Source organism: Puma concolor, unplaced genomic scaffold (genome assembly GCF_028749965.1).
Source record: "Puma concolor isolate L17-30 unplaced genomic scaffold, mPumCon1.1.hap2 unalloc_scaffold_126, whole genome shotgun sequence".
Classification (NCBI taxonomy): Eukaryota; Metazoa; Chordata; class Mammalia; order Carnivora; family Felidae; genus Puma; species Puma concolor.
The window spans coordinates 1-16,581 of NW_028240154.1; the positions used below are offsets into that span (position 1 = coordinate 1).

The 16,581-nt window shown below is 51.9% G+C and overlaps 1 protein-coding gene across 2 annotated transcripts; it reads left to right on the forward strand.

The window, feature by feature from the left end:
• Window positions 1-61: 61 nt before the first annotated feature.
• On the forward strand, window positions 62-7,403 carry LOC147571687 (ral guanine nucleotide dissociation stimulator-like). 2 transcript variants are annotated; one of them, XM_086696156.1, is made up of 5 exons: window positions 62-278; window positions 3,210-3,338; window positions 3,696-3,810; window positions 6,347-6,546; window positions 7,149-7,403. In XM_086696156.1, exons 3-5 carry the CDS (start codon window positions 3,787-3,789, stop codon window positions 7,210-7,212), a joined length of 288 nt encoding a protein of 95 aa, XP_086552282.1. In that variant the 5' UTR covers window positions 62-278; window positions 3,210-3,338; window positions 3,696-3,786; the 3' UTR covers window positions 7,213-7,403. The 2 variants fall into 2 exon arrangements, with proteins under 2 accessions (XP_086552282.1, XP_086552281.1); XM_086696155.1 differs by lacking the exons at window positions 62-278; window positions 3,210-3,338; window positions 3,696-3,810 and adding an exon at window positions 4,063-4,329.
• Window positions 7,404-16,581: the final 9,178 nt, after the last annotated feature.

Genomic DNA, 16,581 nt, shown 5'->3' on the forward strand with positions numbered 1-16,581 from the left:
TCCACCCTGCCACCGCTGACTGTGGCACGTCCTTCAACTCTGTGGAACCGCCTGTCCACCTCCACTACCTCCCAACCCCCGTGTTTTCTTCACAGTGTGCCTCAGATCCCAACTCCTCCGTGCCATTTTTCTTTTCTTGGGTTTCCATTGCTTTTCAACGTTTCTTTCTTTTGGTGAGAGAGAGAGAGAGAGAGAGAGAGGCCATCACCCATGCGATTGTGCAGCAAGCATCGACTGAACGTGCAAGGTGTACCAGACCCTGCTCTGGTCGGCGAAGTGTAAGTGAACACAGATATATGGAATTCTTCCCATTTAACTGGCTAACTGGGCTGCAGTTTCAATATTTACACTATACTTGCGGTCATGTGGTTTATGAGTTTTCGTACTTGAAAACAATCCATCTTAAGAGGCACTTCATTGACTTCTCAACCACCAGTCGTTTACTTTCTACTGGCCTAGATCTTAATGGAATTTCTTTAAATGTTTTTGAATGGTTATTTATTTTTGAGACAGAGGGAGACAAAGCGTGAGTGGGGGAGGGGCAGAGAGAGAGGGAGACACAGAAACGGAAACAGCCTGTCAGCACAGAGCCCGATGCGGGGCTCGAACCCACGAACCGTGAGATCATGTTCTGAGACGAAGGCGGACGCTCAACCCACGGAGCCACCCTGGCGCCCCGAGACTCTCATATATCTTACTACTATATGTCTGTAAACTCACTAATTACGATTTTTTACTTATTGTTTTCCTAATTCTTGTATTTAAAAGTCAATGATCCTTCACTTCTTAAAGATATTCAGAGATAGCGATACAAGGTCATATTCATTAATATGTAGACATCACACACAAACACACACATAGATGTTTACTCTTCTTACTTCCTTCATACAATGTGTCCCGGAGGAAGAATATTTTCCTGCAGCTCAGGAATTACCTTCGTGTGTTTTGTGGTGCATTTGTAGGGATGCATTTTCTACGATTTGTGCGACATAGGTTCTCACAGATCACTACTTAAAAATCCGTGCCTTTAAAACAAGGAATCAGTGAAAAGGTGGATATTTTAGGCACTCTAGACCAGGCTGATAACATGCTCCCAGGTGCATTTCCTTGTTCTCTTTCCCCTTTATCGCCCCTTGTGCTGCTGGTTGTGCAAGTACCTGATATCCTCGGGAGGGACAAGGGACAAAATGGAGGAACTCTGGGGTCCTCAGTGACCACATGAAGGACTTTAGTCTCCAATCTAAACACACACCCAGCTCTGTCATGTGAGGAAATCTATGGGGACATGCTTTTAGAAATGTGGCGCGTTCTCTGGTAATTCAGCATAAGCTCATACACGTACGAAATGTTAACCCGCAAGATAACTTAGAGATCAGTCTAGTTCCATGAAAATTGGCTGTTTCAGTCAGTGGGGCATGAGACTCTTGATCTTGGAGTGTGATTTCACGCCCCAAATTACGACTAGAGTGGACTCAACAGATATACGATAAAATAAGTATTGGAAAATGACCCAGGTAAATTAGGCTACGATGACTGAGCTGCTAATTGGTGGGTGGGATCCCTTTACGTCCTCAGTCAGCCCCCGGGAATGAGCATCTGAGCATTCACATAGTGCCAGTGCTGGTAAGGCAGCCACGTCTTCCCTCTAGGAGTTCAAGGTCTAGCCAGGAAGATGGAAAGAACACGAAACAAAAATGGGAATGACATGAGCAAGGACTCCATAGAAAACTTCAAGGTGCGACAACTGGGTCCTGAGCTCCCCCAGGGGAGGGTCTGACAAGGCTGTGCTGAGGAAACGTTAATATTTCCTGCCGCAGTGCAAGAACGAGTCAGCCCTGCACAAGTCGAGGGTATGTAGCCCGGCAGAAGGCACAGTGCGGCGGACACTCGGAGGCAGGGGTCGTTGTTTCAGAGGGGACGTGTGAAAGGAGACCGGGGAGACCGGAAAGAGCTGCGGAGGACAGCAGAGAGGGAGGGTGAGGAGGGCCAGGGCCTGGGGCAGGAGGACGTTGTCCCTACTCTGCTCTAGCGCCGTGGGACAATATTCCCCCACCCTTACTGGCTTCCCCATCAACTTCCCACCTCACAGGCCCAGGGAACCAGGAGTTCAGCAGGGCTCAGCTGAGCGCTCCTGCCAGAGCCTCTCAGGAGCTTGGGGCTGCTGTCATCACTCAGACAGAACCTGCTTCACTCAACCCCTGAGCCCACTTCAGGGTGGTGGCAGGATTCAGTCCACATCGAGTGCCTTAGTTCTTCCCTGTCTGTCGTTGTCTCTCAGGGCTAGGCTGTGTGTACCTGTCCATGTCACGACTCAACACGGGGGTTGGTCCCCACTGTCAGGAGCTGAGAGACAACACAGAGAGTGACAGTGAGCACGTGGCCGTGCCATGCACATTTTATCACCTAAACTTGTTTGGTCTGGGGTCACGGTGCCATCTTCTTTGCAACAGAAATCAAACACTACGTCCATACCACACTCCAGGAAGGAAATCCCACAAGGATGTGTTGACAGGATGTGGGCATCCCAGGGAGCCACTGAGGGGAGGAGTAAGTGGAGACCCTGCCAGGGTCAGTGCCTTGCCCAGAATCACAGACTGGTGTAAAGTCAGAAGCCAAGTTGGGCATGACCCCAACTTCATGTCCTCACAATGGGGTCCTGGATTCGACCCAGGATTTCGGAGGGGGTCTGAAAAAGGATGTGTTACTGTCACTGGGTGAAGACACGGAGGTGGTGTGGGGGTGAGGCTGAAGAGGAGCGTCACAGAAGACATCCCGGCACGTTCTTCCCTGAGGAGGACCCCCAGGCCAGGGCAACCCACTGAGTGCCACCCTGTCCCCATCGTATGTACCCAGTGGAAAGGCAGGGAATGGCTCGTGGCACACTACTGACAAAGTCTACGTAAATGAGAGTTCTGTCCTACTAGGCCCCGACTCCAATCCCTTCTGTAGGGATTGCTTTAGAAAGTAGAGAACCTAAGCTCCTAGGAAATGTTTGGCCATCCTTCCCTAGGTGGGGATGTGACCTTCTGGGACCCCAGAAAACAAGCACTGGTAAACACACATACACACACACACTCACGCACGTACGCACACCTGGAAGGACTGTGGGCTGGGATCAGAGGAGCAGCAGAATCAGAGGAGGTGAGAAGTTGAAGTCAATGTGGTTGGATAAACTTCCAACAGGTGACACCGCTGCTCCAATTTCACAGGTATCATCCCACATATGCCTGAGGACATCCTGAGGACATCCTGAGGACATGCTAGAATGATCTCCATTGGGCGGAAAAGACACGGACCATCCCTGAGAAGCACAGTCGCGAATCTGGGACCAGAAAGAGGTAAGAAAGAAGAGTTCTGTCTCAACCCAGATAGGTCTCACAGCTGGGACCCTGGCTGCCCCAGACCTTCCCAGGGGACTGTGGAGAGGGGTGCATTGGTGGAACTGTGTACCGATGTGACATTTCATGGAGAATGGGGGTGAGCAGTCAGCAAAGAGAGGACTATTTGCAAAGGTGTTATCCCACAGGGGGACTCAGGAGGTGGATCCTAGGCAGTGACATCACTTTGCTCACAATGGGCCCCAGGAAAGCTTGGAACTCCTGTAACCTGGCACCCATGTTCTAGGAAGGTCCCATACCAGGCTCACTTGCCTACAGACCCAGAGACTTTAGGATGTTCTCTTGTTGTTTTCCCAGGTACCGGGGCTCTGGATGCCAGAAACCCCAGTGCGCAGGATTACTCAGAGGTTGCAGAGGTTTCCTTAACCCATGCTGGCGATGCCTCACGATGTTTTCCAGGACGTCACATAAGGTAACACAGAGCAGCCCAGAGCAGGCCAGGTCAGGTCAGGTCACAGCTCGGAGCCTTCCCTGGGCACCCCCATCCCCTCATGTTCTGTTTCGGGGAAAGGGGGACATGGGGGCCGGTCCTCCCCGGGACCGGAGCAGGTTCGATGGCAGTGGATGCACGTGTCATGCTGGGAAGGAGGGAAAAGGGATCTCTGAGGTGCCTCTAACCTGTAACAGGTTGAATCCAAGGCCCTCAAGCCACCTTGCTTCTCTCCTCCGTGGGGGAGGTGAGTGCACACTGTGGTGTCGTACCTGGAATGAATTCATATGGGTCTGAGGACAAGTGAAAGCAAGCAGACACGGCTTTGAGGACTCCTGCCTGCCTGCCTGCCTGCCTGCCTGGCTGCCTGCCTGCTGGGCACTGTCTTTACAGAGCCACATGCCACAGATGGAGGAGAAGCTGAATGAGAGCCCCTGCTCTACTTCCCTGAAGGAAAGGAGGAAGCCCCATGCCATCAGCAGGAAGCCGCGCTGGCTCAGGGTGAGTGCAGGTACCAGGGAAACCCAACACCCAGGGCCCAGAAAACACACTGCTGCTCCCCTGGTAGCTCTCGGAGACTCCTGGTCCCAGATGAACCTGGAACCCCATCTGCTCCCCAAACATGCCCTCAGGGCCCAGCCCCTGCAACGGCCAGACACAACGTCACTCTCCACTTAATTGGAAGAAGATCAGAGAAGAGGCGTGAGACCATTTCACGTCCCATTCTGTCTAGAATATATTGGCATTGTTGTACACGTTTCCCCGACGAACGTTCCCAGGTGTCCCGGTTCGCCCGACCATCCTTCCACACCTTCTCCACGTCTGACACACGTTCGTGGGAGCAGGGAGATTTTTACCCAAAGGCCATGGGGCTCAGTGCATTATGTCTAATGCTCTGCACTTTGGTCGCCAAGTAACACGCCCCTGGGGCCCCTCCAGTCAGGAGCAAGGGCCTTACCACCTAGACAACATTCTGGAAATGTGACCACTCACCTCACCCATTCAACCCTTCACAAATGGGGGATTGTGACAGCATTCCCTTCTCTTGCCATGTCACAGTGCTGCACTGAACATCCTACATGTCCTATTATCCTGATCCAACCTCTGCCAGGTACTGTCCCTCTCTTCGGATACCCAGAATGGACTGTACTGTTAGAAATCACAGGGACGCTGCTGTTCATGCAGGGAGGTGCCGTGCATACTCATCTAACAATCTGACCTGAGATTCTTTTTCCTTGATGGTTTTTTAAAAAAAAATATTTGAAATTTATTGCCAAACTGGTTTCCATACAACACCCAGTGCTCATCCCAACACGTGCCCTCCTCAGTACCCATCACCCACGCTCCCCTCCCTCCCACCCCCCATCAGCTCTCAGTTTGTTCTCAGTTTTTAGGAGTCTCTTATGCTTTGGCTCTCTCCCACTCTAAGCTCTTTTTTTTTCTTCCCCTCCTCCATGTGTTCCTGTTAAGTTTTTCAGGATCCACAAAAGAGTGGACACATATGGTATCTGTCTTTCCTTGTATGGCTTATTTCACTTAGCATAACACTCTCCAGTTCCATCCACGTTGCTACAAAGGGCCATATTTCATTCTTTCTCATTGCCACGTAGTACTCCATTGTGTACATAAGCCACAATTTCTTTATCCACTTATCAGTTGATGGACATTTAGGCTCTTTCCATAATTTGGCGATTGTTGAGAGTGCTGCTATAAACATTGGGGTACAAGTGCCCCTCTGCATCAGCACTCCTGTATCCCTTGGGTAAATTCCTAGCAGTGCTACTGCTGGGTCATAGGGTAGGTCTATTTTTAATTGTTTGGAACCTCCACACTGTTTTCCAGAGCGGCTGCAGCAGTTTGCATTCCCACCAACAGTGCAAGAGGGTTCCCGTTGCTCCACATCCTCTCCAGCATCTATGGTCTCATGATTTGTTCATTTTGGCCACTCTGACTGGCGTGACGTGATAGCTGAGTGTGGTTTGATTTGTATTTCCCTGATGGGGAGCGACGTTGAGCGGCTTTTCATGTGCCTGTTGGCCATCAGGATGTCTTCTTTAGACAAGTGTCTATTCATGTTTTCTGCCCACTTCTTCAGTGGATTGTTTGTTTTTCAGGTGTGGAGTTTGGTGAGCTCTTTATACATTTTGGATACTAGCCCTTTGTCCGATATGTCATTTGCAAATACCTTTTCCTAATCCATTGGTGGCTTTGAGTTTTGTTGGTTGTTTCCTCTGCTGTGCAGAAGCTTTTATCTTCATGAGGTCCCAATAGTTCATTCCTGCTTTTAATTCCCTCGCCTGTGGGGATGTCTGATCGGAGATCCTAACGTGTTCAGCCATTTCCCACCTCAAATTCTCGTGTGCATGCCAACATCCTTCTTCAGACACTGGGCACCCAGGTCTCATTCTTGCCACAAGTCACTGACGGCTTGGGGGTTTGGTCTGCATTCTGGACCCCAAGCCTCCTGATGTCCATGGTGCTGTGTCTGACTCTGTGTCCCTCCTGTGTTCTACCTCAGGGTATGAACATCTCACCCATGCCCGACAATGAGAACCGTGAGGAAGGGACCATCGAAGGAAGTTGGATGCTACTGGTACAGCGAGTGGAGCACCTGGTACCTGCTTTCCTGGGTAGAGACCCCTCCTACCTCTTCACATTCTTGAGCACGTACAGAGCTTTTGCTACCACCCAGCAGGTCCTGGAAATACTGTTTATGAGGTGAGCACCCTGCCCTTCACAGCCCAGTGTGTGATTCAGCCCCTGAAAGCTCTGAGTCTCAGGAAAGTCACCAAACGTCCTGGCGTCTCACATTGTGCCTCTGATCCGGGTGGAAACACTCCAGGTCCTCAGTGGGGGCACTGCAGGGAAAGTCACCCTGGCCTGTGGAAGGCTCCGCTGGCAGGGCTGCGTCTCTGCTGGGTCATCTTTGTCCTCTTGCCCACGATCAACTCTCTGCCTCATCCCTCACTGTCGCCAGGTGTTGAGTTGGGCTGTTTTCCCATTGGAAAAGGAGATTGGAGGCTCTATCTGTGTGTCTGAGTCCTGGCTCAAACCAGTCAAGGATGCCCAGGATGAGCAGGACGCCCAGACCCACACCAATATGTGTGATGGAGCTGACTGGGGCCCTATCATTCTTCAAACACGCAGGAAGCCCCACTAGGTGCAGGCACTTCTGTAGGAGCTCACTGGGATCCAATGCGCAGAGCGGACAGTACCCTCCCCTCCAGAGCTCCATTCTAGTCAGCAGTCAGTGACTCTGGATAGGACAAGACGTAGCATCCACACGACAGCTCATATGATGTCCTTCTGGCCTCCTCCAGATACGGAGGCTTCCATTCGGAGGCTGAGGACGATGGCGGACCCCGGGAGCAGGAGAAACTGTGAGTAGGCTGAGCTCAGGCTGGAGGGCCTTCCTTCTCCAAGAGGGCAGTGCTGAGACTGTGCGTGGGAGGGGCTGCAGGACCCAGCATCCCACACGTCTGAGAGTCCTGTGAGAGGGCAAAGTTCTGAGGGCTTTCTCTTGGAAGCAAGGAAAGGGGTCCTGTCCTGTCTGGTAGAGGATGGGCTGTGGGCACAGGGAGGCCCCAGAGAGCGCCAGAGGACCGCGTCAGCCCCTTAGAGAGTCCAACCCCGTCCCCTCCCACTCACAGCCTTGCCTAGACCCCCATCAGGGGACCCAGAATAACGGTTTTGGGGAGCATCACGCTCACCACCTTGGGGAACATCCACAGTGCGTGCTTAGCAAGGGTACAGGAGACACAGTGAGGGCTCAAAGAGCACATATCACCCACACGATGGGAGAACGGTGTCAGCGGGAGGACACCCACATGTGCACTGAGTGCATGAGGCAGCACAGAGGCACAGGTCGTCACGTTGAAGGCATCAGGAGGGTCCCAGCAAGCCCAGGTAAGACACAGAGTCCCCTTGTCCCGTATTTGCGCAGATTTTCATGGAGCGCTAGGGTATGCAGTGAAGGCACTCACTCACCCCGACACCACCCCTCCACTCACGCACGGACTTGAATTCCAGTGGCAGGTAGGCAGCGGGACACAGCGAGGAGTCTGGCTGGCTTCCCCAAGAAGGACAGAGACGACCACATCATTGGTGAAGGGGTTCCCGTCAAACAGAATCTTGACGGTCCCTCTTCAGTGACCAGGTCTCTCGTAGGCGGGACTGCCAACTCACAGGTGGACAACGTATAGAACCACCCTCTGGACATCCAGGAGCAGGAGGCATAGAGGCCGGGTCCCACAGGCCTGTCCTGAGACATCAGTGGGAGGAACACCCCATGGTGATTGTTCTGGCTACTTTTGTATCCCCAGGGCCATCTCCTCCATCCTGGGCACCTGGCTGGATCACTACCCCGAGGAATTTTTCCGGCCTCCAGACTTCACCAGCTTGAAGCTGCTGCGGGCGTATGTAAGGGTCCACATGCCGGGCTCCGAGCTGCAGCGCCGCGCCCGCCTTCTCTACTCATGGCGGAAACACCGTGAGCCCAATGAGCCAGAGTCTCCGGGCGAGGAGGACTCTGGGTGGGAGATGTGGGCGTGTGGAGGGGACGGGCTATGCCACGGAGAACACGTGTCCTGAGACTGCAGGTGGGCCAGGCGTAGGGACTAGTCTCAGATCACTGTTCCATTAGCCTGCCGTCTGGGAGATTTCCTCCTGGTGGGTTCTTTGACTCAGATGACAATGTGTGCGGGAGAGGTTTCCTGCCATGGAATGGCAATCACGGTCATGACACTTTCTATTCTTGAAGCTTTGGCAGCAGCTCTAGAGCCCCGTCCAGACGTGCCTGGGGAGCGAGCCCCCGCTATCTCTGTGGTGCCCACTGCAGCCTCGCGGCCCACGCTGCCTGAAGCCACCAGTTCTCCTGGAGCTCAGCGCGTACGAGAATCGGAGACCCTCACTGCAGCGTCCCCACCAGGACAGGAGGTACTCCCAGCTCTGGCTGACAGTCAGGAGCTGGAAGAGCCACCTGCCCCTTTGGTGGCCCCAGAGCACGAGCAGCCCCCAGCCCCAGCCGGCGGGGTCACGGAAGGGCTGGAGCAACCACCTCCTGCAGCTGAGCAACCAGCCTCAGCTCCCCAACAGCGGCTCATGTCGGCTGCAGCCCCAAAGGAGGAATTCCCTGACCTTGTCATTGCGTTCTTTGTCATTTTAGTATTGGGTATAGGGGTATTTGGTGTCCTTATATACTACCGGTTTATACTTAAAACATAATTTAAGTTTCAAAAAATTTACTCTGATCCTGTGAAATTACAACTTCAAGGATCAGTACGTACATTCGCAGGATTTTACACCCGTGACCACTATGTACTCCTAGAACATTTCCATCACAGAGACACGTGCACTACTAATCACCCACGGCTCATTCCCTCACCCCAGTCTCTGCAACCAGCGATCTCGGTTTCTGCTGCTTTAGCCCCTCTCGGATTTCCTTGTGTGTGCAAACACACAACACGGCCTGTTGTGTCTGGCTACATGACAGGAGACTGATTAATAATTGCTTAAATATTCAATGGCACTAATATCTTTTATGACAGAGGAATAGTCCTCAAAGAACCAAGATTAGGTGAAGCCCCCACTTGAAATATCTTCATTAGCTGGCATGGGGACCCTCTGAGGTTTGACACAAGAGCCGAAGCCAGAAGACAAATGTCTGGACCAGAGCGAATACCTTGAAAATCTTTCATTTTCCTCGACTGGCCATGGTGATATTGGTCTAACGTGCGTATTATAAAACTACCCAAATGAAACCGTCAATATGCCATTGACGCTAATCTATTAGGCAGTAAAGTATAAAGTTCTGGAAGGGTTCCTACAGGTGACACGTATTCAGTAAAAGGAAGATTTAAATAATGAGGACAGGCACCAAGGTGGCTCAATGGGCGAGTTTCCGAGGCGACTTTGGCTCAGGTCGCGATCTCATGGTTCTTGAGATCAAGTCCCAAGTCAGGCTCTGCAATGACAGCTTGAAGCCCTCCCTGGTCAGGATTCCCCTTCTTGCTCTTCCCAAAAAACTAACTAGGAAACAACAAATACATACGGCAAAAAAAAAATGTATATTCTTTGAAGAAATAATGGCCCCCAAGACATGGTGTCATCTTCACACTCCTTTGGCTTTGAGTGCAGCAGGTGACTGTGTTTGTGTTCACGAGTAGTGTGACAGGTTGGGCATCCATCCAGGACTATGGTCTTGTACTATGGGATGTCGCCACAGTGGACAGGCAGAGTCCTGTCCCCTTCTGCATTCTCAGGGGCCACACATCATCCTTTACTCTGTGTCTCCAGAAGCTGAATGACCGGGCCAATTCCAATATTTTGTCTCTCATCACTGTACACAAGGAGACATGTGTACCGAAACTCTCCCTTTCTGTAGGAATGGACCATGGAAGGAGGCCGGATGCTACTGGTACAGCGAGTGGAGCACCTGGTACCTGCTTTCCTGGGTAGAGACCCCTCCTACCTCTTCACATTCTTGAGCACGTACAGAGCTTTTGCTACCACCCAGCAGGTCCTGGAAATACTGTTTATGAGGTGAGCACCCTGCCCTTCACAGCCCAGTGTGTGATTCAGCCCCTGAAAGCTCTGAGTCTCAGGAAAGTCACCAAACGTCCTGGCGTCTCACATTGTGCCTCTGATCCGGGTGGAAACACTCCAGGTCCTCAGTGGGGGCACTGCAGGGAAAGTCACCCTGGCCTGTGGAAGGCTCCGCTGGCAGGGCTGCGTCTCTGCTGGGTCATCTTTGTCCTCTTGCCCACGATCAACTCTCTGCCTCATCCCTCACTGTCGCCAGGTGTTGAGTTGGGCTGTTTTCCCATTGGAAAAGGAGATTGGAGGCTCTATCTGTGTGTCTGAGTCCTGGCTCAAACCAGTCAAGGATGCCCAGGATGAGCAGGACGCCCAGACCCACACCAATATGTGTGATGGAGCTGACTGGGGCCCTATCATTCTTCAAACACGCAGGAAGCCCCACTAGGTGCAGGCACTTCTGTAGGAGCTCACTGGGATCCAATGCGCAGAGCGGACAGTACCCTCCCCTCCAGAGCTCCATTCTAGTCAGCAGTCAGTGACTCTGGATAGGACAAGACGTAGCATCCACACGACAGCTCATATGATGTCCTTCTGGCCTCCTCCAGATACGGAGGCTTCCATTCGGAGGCTGAGGACGATGGCGGACCCCGGGAGCAGGAGAAACTGTGAGTAGGCTGAGCTCAGGCTGGAGGGCCTTCCTTCTCCAAGAGGGCAGTGCTGAGACTGTGCGTGGGAGGGGCTGCAGGACCCAGCATCCCACACGTCTGAGAGTCCTGTGAGAGGGCAAAGTTCTGAGGGCTTTCTCTTGGAAGCAAGGAAAGGGGTCCTGTCCTGTCTGGTAGAGGATGGGCTGTGGGCACAGGGAGGCCCCAGAGAGCGCCAGAGGACCGCATCAGCCCCTTAGAGAGTCCAACCCCGTCCCCTCCCACTCACAGCCTTGCCTAGACCCCCATCAGGGGACCCAGAATAACGGTTTTGGGGAGCATCACGCTCACCACCTTGGGGAACATCCACAGTGCGTGCTTAGCAAGGGTACAGGAGACACAGTGAGGGCTCAAAGAGCACATATCACCCACACGATGGGAGAACGGTGTCAGCGGGAGGACACCCACATGTGCACTGAGTGCATGAGGCAGCACAGAGGCACAGGTCGTCACGTTGAAGGCATCAGGAGGGTCCCAGCAAGCCCAGGTAAGACACAGAGTCCCCTTGTCCCGTATTTGCGCAGATTTTCATGGAGCGCTAGGGTATGCAGTGAAGGCACTCACTCACCCCGACACCACCCCTCCACTCACGCACGGACTTGAATTCCAGTGGCAGGTAGGCAGCGGGACACAGCGAGGAGTCTGGCTGGCTTCCCCAAGAAGGACAGAGACGACCACATCATTGGTGAAGGGGTTCCCGTCAAACAGAATCTTGACGGTCCCTCTTCAGTGACCAGGTCTCTCGTAGGCGGGACTGCCAACTCACAGGTGGACAACGTATAGAACCACCCTCTGGACATCCAGGAGCAGGAGGCATAGAGGCCGGGTCCCACAGGCCTGTCCTGAGACATCAGTGGGAGGAACACCCCATGGTGATTGTTCTGGCTACTTTTGTATCCCCAGGGCCATCTCCTCCATCCTGGGCACCTGGCTGGATCACTACCCCGAGGAATTTTTCCGGCCTCCAGACTTCACCAGCTTGAAGCTGCTGCGGGCGTATGTAAGGGTCCACATGCCGGGCTCCGAGCTGCAGCGCCGCGCCCGCCTTCTCTACTCATGGCGGAAACACCGTGAGCCCAATGAGCCAGAGTCTCCGGGCGAGGAGGACTCTGGGTGGGAGATGTGGGCGTGTGGAGGGGACGGGCTATGCCACGGAGAACACGTGTCCTGAGACTGCAGGTGGGCCAGGCGTAGGGACTAGTCTCAGATCACTGTTCCATTAGCCTGCCGTCTGGGAGATTTCCTCCTGGTGGGTTCTTTGACTCAGATGACAATGTGTGCGGGAGAGGTTTCCTGCCATGGAATGGCAATCACGGTCATGACACTTTCTATTCTTGAAGCTTTGGCAGCAGCTCTAGAGCCCCGTCCAGACGTGCCTGGGGAGCGAGCCCCCGCTATCTCTGTGGTGCCCACTGCAGCCTCGCGGCCCACGCTGCCTGAAGCCACCAGTTCTCCTGGAGCTCAGCGTGTACGAGAATCGGAGACCCTCACTGCAGCGTCCCCACCAGGGCAGGAGGTACTCCCAGCTCTGGCTGACAGTCAGGAGCTGGAAGAGCCACCTGCCCCTTTGGTGGCCCCAGAGCATGAGCAGCCCCCAGCCCCAGCCGGCGGGGTCACGGAAGGGCTGGAGCAACCACCTCCTGCAGCTGAGCAACCAGCCTCAGCTCCCCAACAGCGGCTCATGTCGGCTGCAGCTCCAAAGGATGATTTCCCTGACCTTGTCATTGTGTTCTTTGTCATTTTATTATTGGGTGTAGAGGTATTTAGTATACTTATGTACTACTGGTTTTTTAATTAAAACATAAATTAAATTTCAAAAAATTTACTCTGATCCTGTGAAATTACAACTTCAAGTATCAGTACGTACATTCGCAGGATTTTACACCCGTGACCACTATGTACTCCTAGAACATTTCCATCACAGAGACACGTGCACTACTAATCACCCACGGCTCATTCCTTCACCCCAGTCTCTGCAACCAGCGATCTCGGTTTCTGCTGCTTTAGCTCCTCTGGGATTTCCATGTGTGTGCAAACACACAACATGGCCTGTTGTGTCTGGCTACATGACAGGAGACTGATTAATAATTGCTTAAATATTCAATGGCACTAATATCTTTTATGACAGAGGAATAGTCCTCAAAGAACAAAGATTAGGTGAAGCCCCCACTTGAAATATCTTCATTAGCTGGCATGGGGACCCTCTGAGGTTTGACACAAGAGCAGAAGCCAGAAGACAAATGTCTGGACTAGAGCGAATACCTTGAAAATCTTTCATTTTCCTCGACTGGCCATGGTGATATTGGTCTAACGTGCGTATTATAAAACTACCCAAATGAAACCGTCAATATGCCATTTACGCTAATCTATTAGGCAGTAAAGTATAAAGCTCTGGAAAGGTTTCTACAGGTGACACGTATTCAGTAAAATGAAGATTTAAATAATGAGGACAGGCACCGAGGTGGCTCAATGGGCGAGTTTCCGAGTCGAATTTGGCTCAGGTCACAATCTCTTGGTTCTTGAGATCAAGTCCCAAGTCAGGCTCTGCAATGACAGCTTGAAGCCCTCCCTGGTCAGGATTCCCCTTCTTGCTCTTTCCAAAAAACTAAATAGGAAACAACAAATACATACGGTAAAAAAAAAACCCGTATATTCTTTGAAAAAATAATGGCCCCCAAGACATGGTGTCATCTTCACACTCCTTTGGCTTTGAGTGCAGCAGGTGACTGTGTTTGTGTTCACGAGTAGTGTGACAGGTTGGGCATCCATCCAGGACTATGGTCTTGTACTATGGGATGTCGCCACAGTGGACAGGCAGAGTCCTGTCCCCTTCTGCATTCTCAGGGGCCACACATCATCCTTTACTCTGCGTCTCCAGAAGCTGAATGACTGGGCCAATTCCAATATTTTGTCTCTCATCACTGTACACAAGGGCACATGTGTACCAAACTCTCTGTAGGCGTGTACACCAAGCACAACTTTGGGGACATAATTTATAGGCATTTTTCGGGGGCTGCCTCCAGTTTACAATATCTACAGACTCTTTATTCCGTTGGGGTCTTATGTGAAAAGCAGGGACCCCTGGGACTAGGTGGATCCCTGAAGAATCAGGAGGACAAGCCAGCACTGAGGCCATCAGGGTACCTAGGAGTGACCCATGGGGAAGGAAAGAAACCACACTCCCTCATTCTGACCTCCTGCACAGCATCCCTGCCCCATGCCCTGGAACACACTCATTCAGGCCCCATCCCATGACAAACCCCAGCTGCCTGTGCACCTCCTGTTCCATAGCTCTGCTTCTCAGTAGTGCAGCCAGTCCTTGCTTTCAGGCCAGGGGAGGATGCAGGCTGGACCACTGCTGTCTGCTTGCTGGTCCTCCTCCCAGGCTGGGTCGCTTACTCTCAGGAAAGTACCTCTAAGTGCAGATCAGGTCAATGAGTTAAAGACCAGGACCTGAATGTCTTCGTCCTGACGACTGAGTGGCAACAGCAAGAACCACTTGAACCTCGGCAAGCCAGAGAGTCCTTTACACAGCACATCAGGAGCTCAAGGAGACTGCAGGATGGAGACTCAGTCAAGGCTTTTGATAGCGAGTCAAGCCGCTCAACCCTTCAGGCTCCTCAAGCAGTGACGCCCGGCACCTGCCAGCCCCATCTTTGGGGAGCAGTGTCCCTGTCATGAGCAGCCACACAGCACCCTCTGGTGACCGACCACAAGGCACACAGGAATACTGCAGGGCTCCCTGATCTCCCAGCAAAGAAAGTGCCATTCCAACCGACACATCCTCAGACGATTCCAGACAGATCACACACAACTCTGTAAAATCCAATGTTTTTGAGGTGCCTTTCAGGAAGTCTATGAAAAACATAGGTCTCTTCCCAACTGCAGTATTCTGAGACGAATTCACTGAGTGGTGGAGTCAGGCACTGGGTTCCAGGACAGAAAAGGGAGACAAGGTGGCTCCCTCCCAAGATGCACAGGGCGTGTTGTGGCAATGTGTTGGGAAGCATATATTTATGTCCCAGCTCTCTGGGTCTGGTTTAAAGAAAACATATATCCAAACAAACCATGTTTATGGACTTGTTGGATTGTATCAACCACAAAACATTTCAGAAAATTTGCACACTCTCACTCCATATATCTGCTTACTCTCATCTAAATTCGATCGCATCATCTTATGTTCCCAGGTACTTTTTCACTCATTGGGAGTGCATGATATGCTCCAGAGAGACCGCAGTGACTCCACAACCTTACTGGTAGACCTGATAAATGAATTCGGTCATGTTAAGATATGTATGTGGTTGTACATAATGTGCTTCAATTCTATACACGAAACACAAAGTCTCAGAGAGAGAAATTAAGAAAATAATTTAAAATCACTCCAAGAGAAGAAAAAGCTTCAGAGGAAATTTCGCCTACAAACACCTGGGTGGCACAGTCAGTGAAGCATCTGACTTTGGCTAAGGTCGTGATCTCATGATGTTGTTTTGAGCCCTGTGTGGGGCTCTGTGCTGACAACTCAGAGTCTGGAGCCTACTTTAGATTCTGTGTCTCCTTTCTCTCAGTTCTTCCCAACTCATAGGCGCTCTCTCTGTCTCTCCCTGTGTGTGTGTGTGTGTGTGTGTGTGTGTGTGTGCGTGTGTTTCCATGTATCTCTCTCTGTCAAGGAAAAACATAGAAAACTTAAAAAAGAAAAGAATGACTTTAACCATGAAGGAGAAAGACCTCTTTCCTGAAAATGAGAAATCAGTGGAGAAAGAGTTTGAAAAGACAGAAATAAGCAGAAAGACATTCTATGCTAGGGGATCCCAAGAATTAAGATTCTCAAAATGTCCACACTACTTCGGGCTCTGGGCTGATGGCTCAGAGCCTGGAGCCTGTTTCCGATTCTGTGTCTCCCTCTCTCTCTGCCCCTCCCCCGTTCATGCTCTGTCTCTCTCTGTCCCAAAAATAAATAAAAACGTTGAAAAAAAAAATTAAAAAGGGGCGCCTGGGTGGCGCAGTCGGTTAAGCGGCCGACTTCAGCCAGGTCACGATCTCGCGGTCCGTGAGTTCGAGCCCCGCGTCGGGCTCTGGGCTGATGGCTCAGAGCCTGGAGCCTGTTTCCGATTCTGTGTCTCCCTCTCTCTCTGCCCCTCCCCCGTTCATGCTCTGTCTCTCTCTGTCCCAAAAATAAATAAAAACTTTGAAAAAAAAATGTCCACACTACTTAAGCATCTACACATTTCCTACGTGCAATCCCTATGAAAGTGGAAGCACATTCCCAAAAATAGAAAAATCCTTCAAGGTGGACAGAACCACAAAAGCCTCTGAATACCAAAGTCAGTTTTAGAAGGAGAAACACAGCTGGAAGCATCATGCTTTCTGATTTGAAACTAGATCTCAAAGGGGCGCCTGGGTGGCGCAGTCGGTTGAGCGTCCGACTTCAGCCAGGTCACGATCTCGCGGTCCGCGAGTTCGAGCCCCGCGTCGGGCTCTGGGCTGATGGCTCGGAGCCTGGAGCCTGTTTCCG

What these genes read in the sequence shown, in the direction of transcription:
- LOC147571687 (XM_086696155.1), top strand. Translation starts at nt 4,228, where the DNA reads ATGCCACAGATGGAGGAGAAGCTGAATGAGAGCCCCTGCTCTACTTCC. An exon ending in GGAAGCCGCGCTGGCTCAGG is followed by an intron (nt 4,330 to 6,346) that starts GTGAGTGCAGGT and finishes GTTCTACCTCAG; the next exon opens with GGTATGAACATCTCACCCAT. An exon ending in CTGGAAATACTGTTTATGAG is followed by an intron (nt 6,547 to 7,148) that starts GTGAGCACCCTG and finishes GGCCTCCTCCAG; the next exon opens with ATACGGAGGCTTCCATTCGG.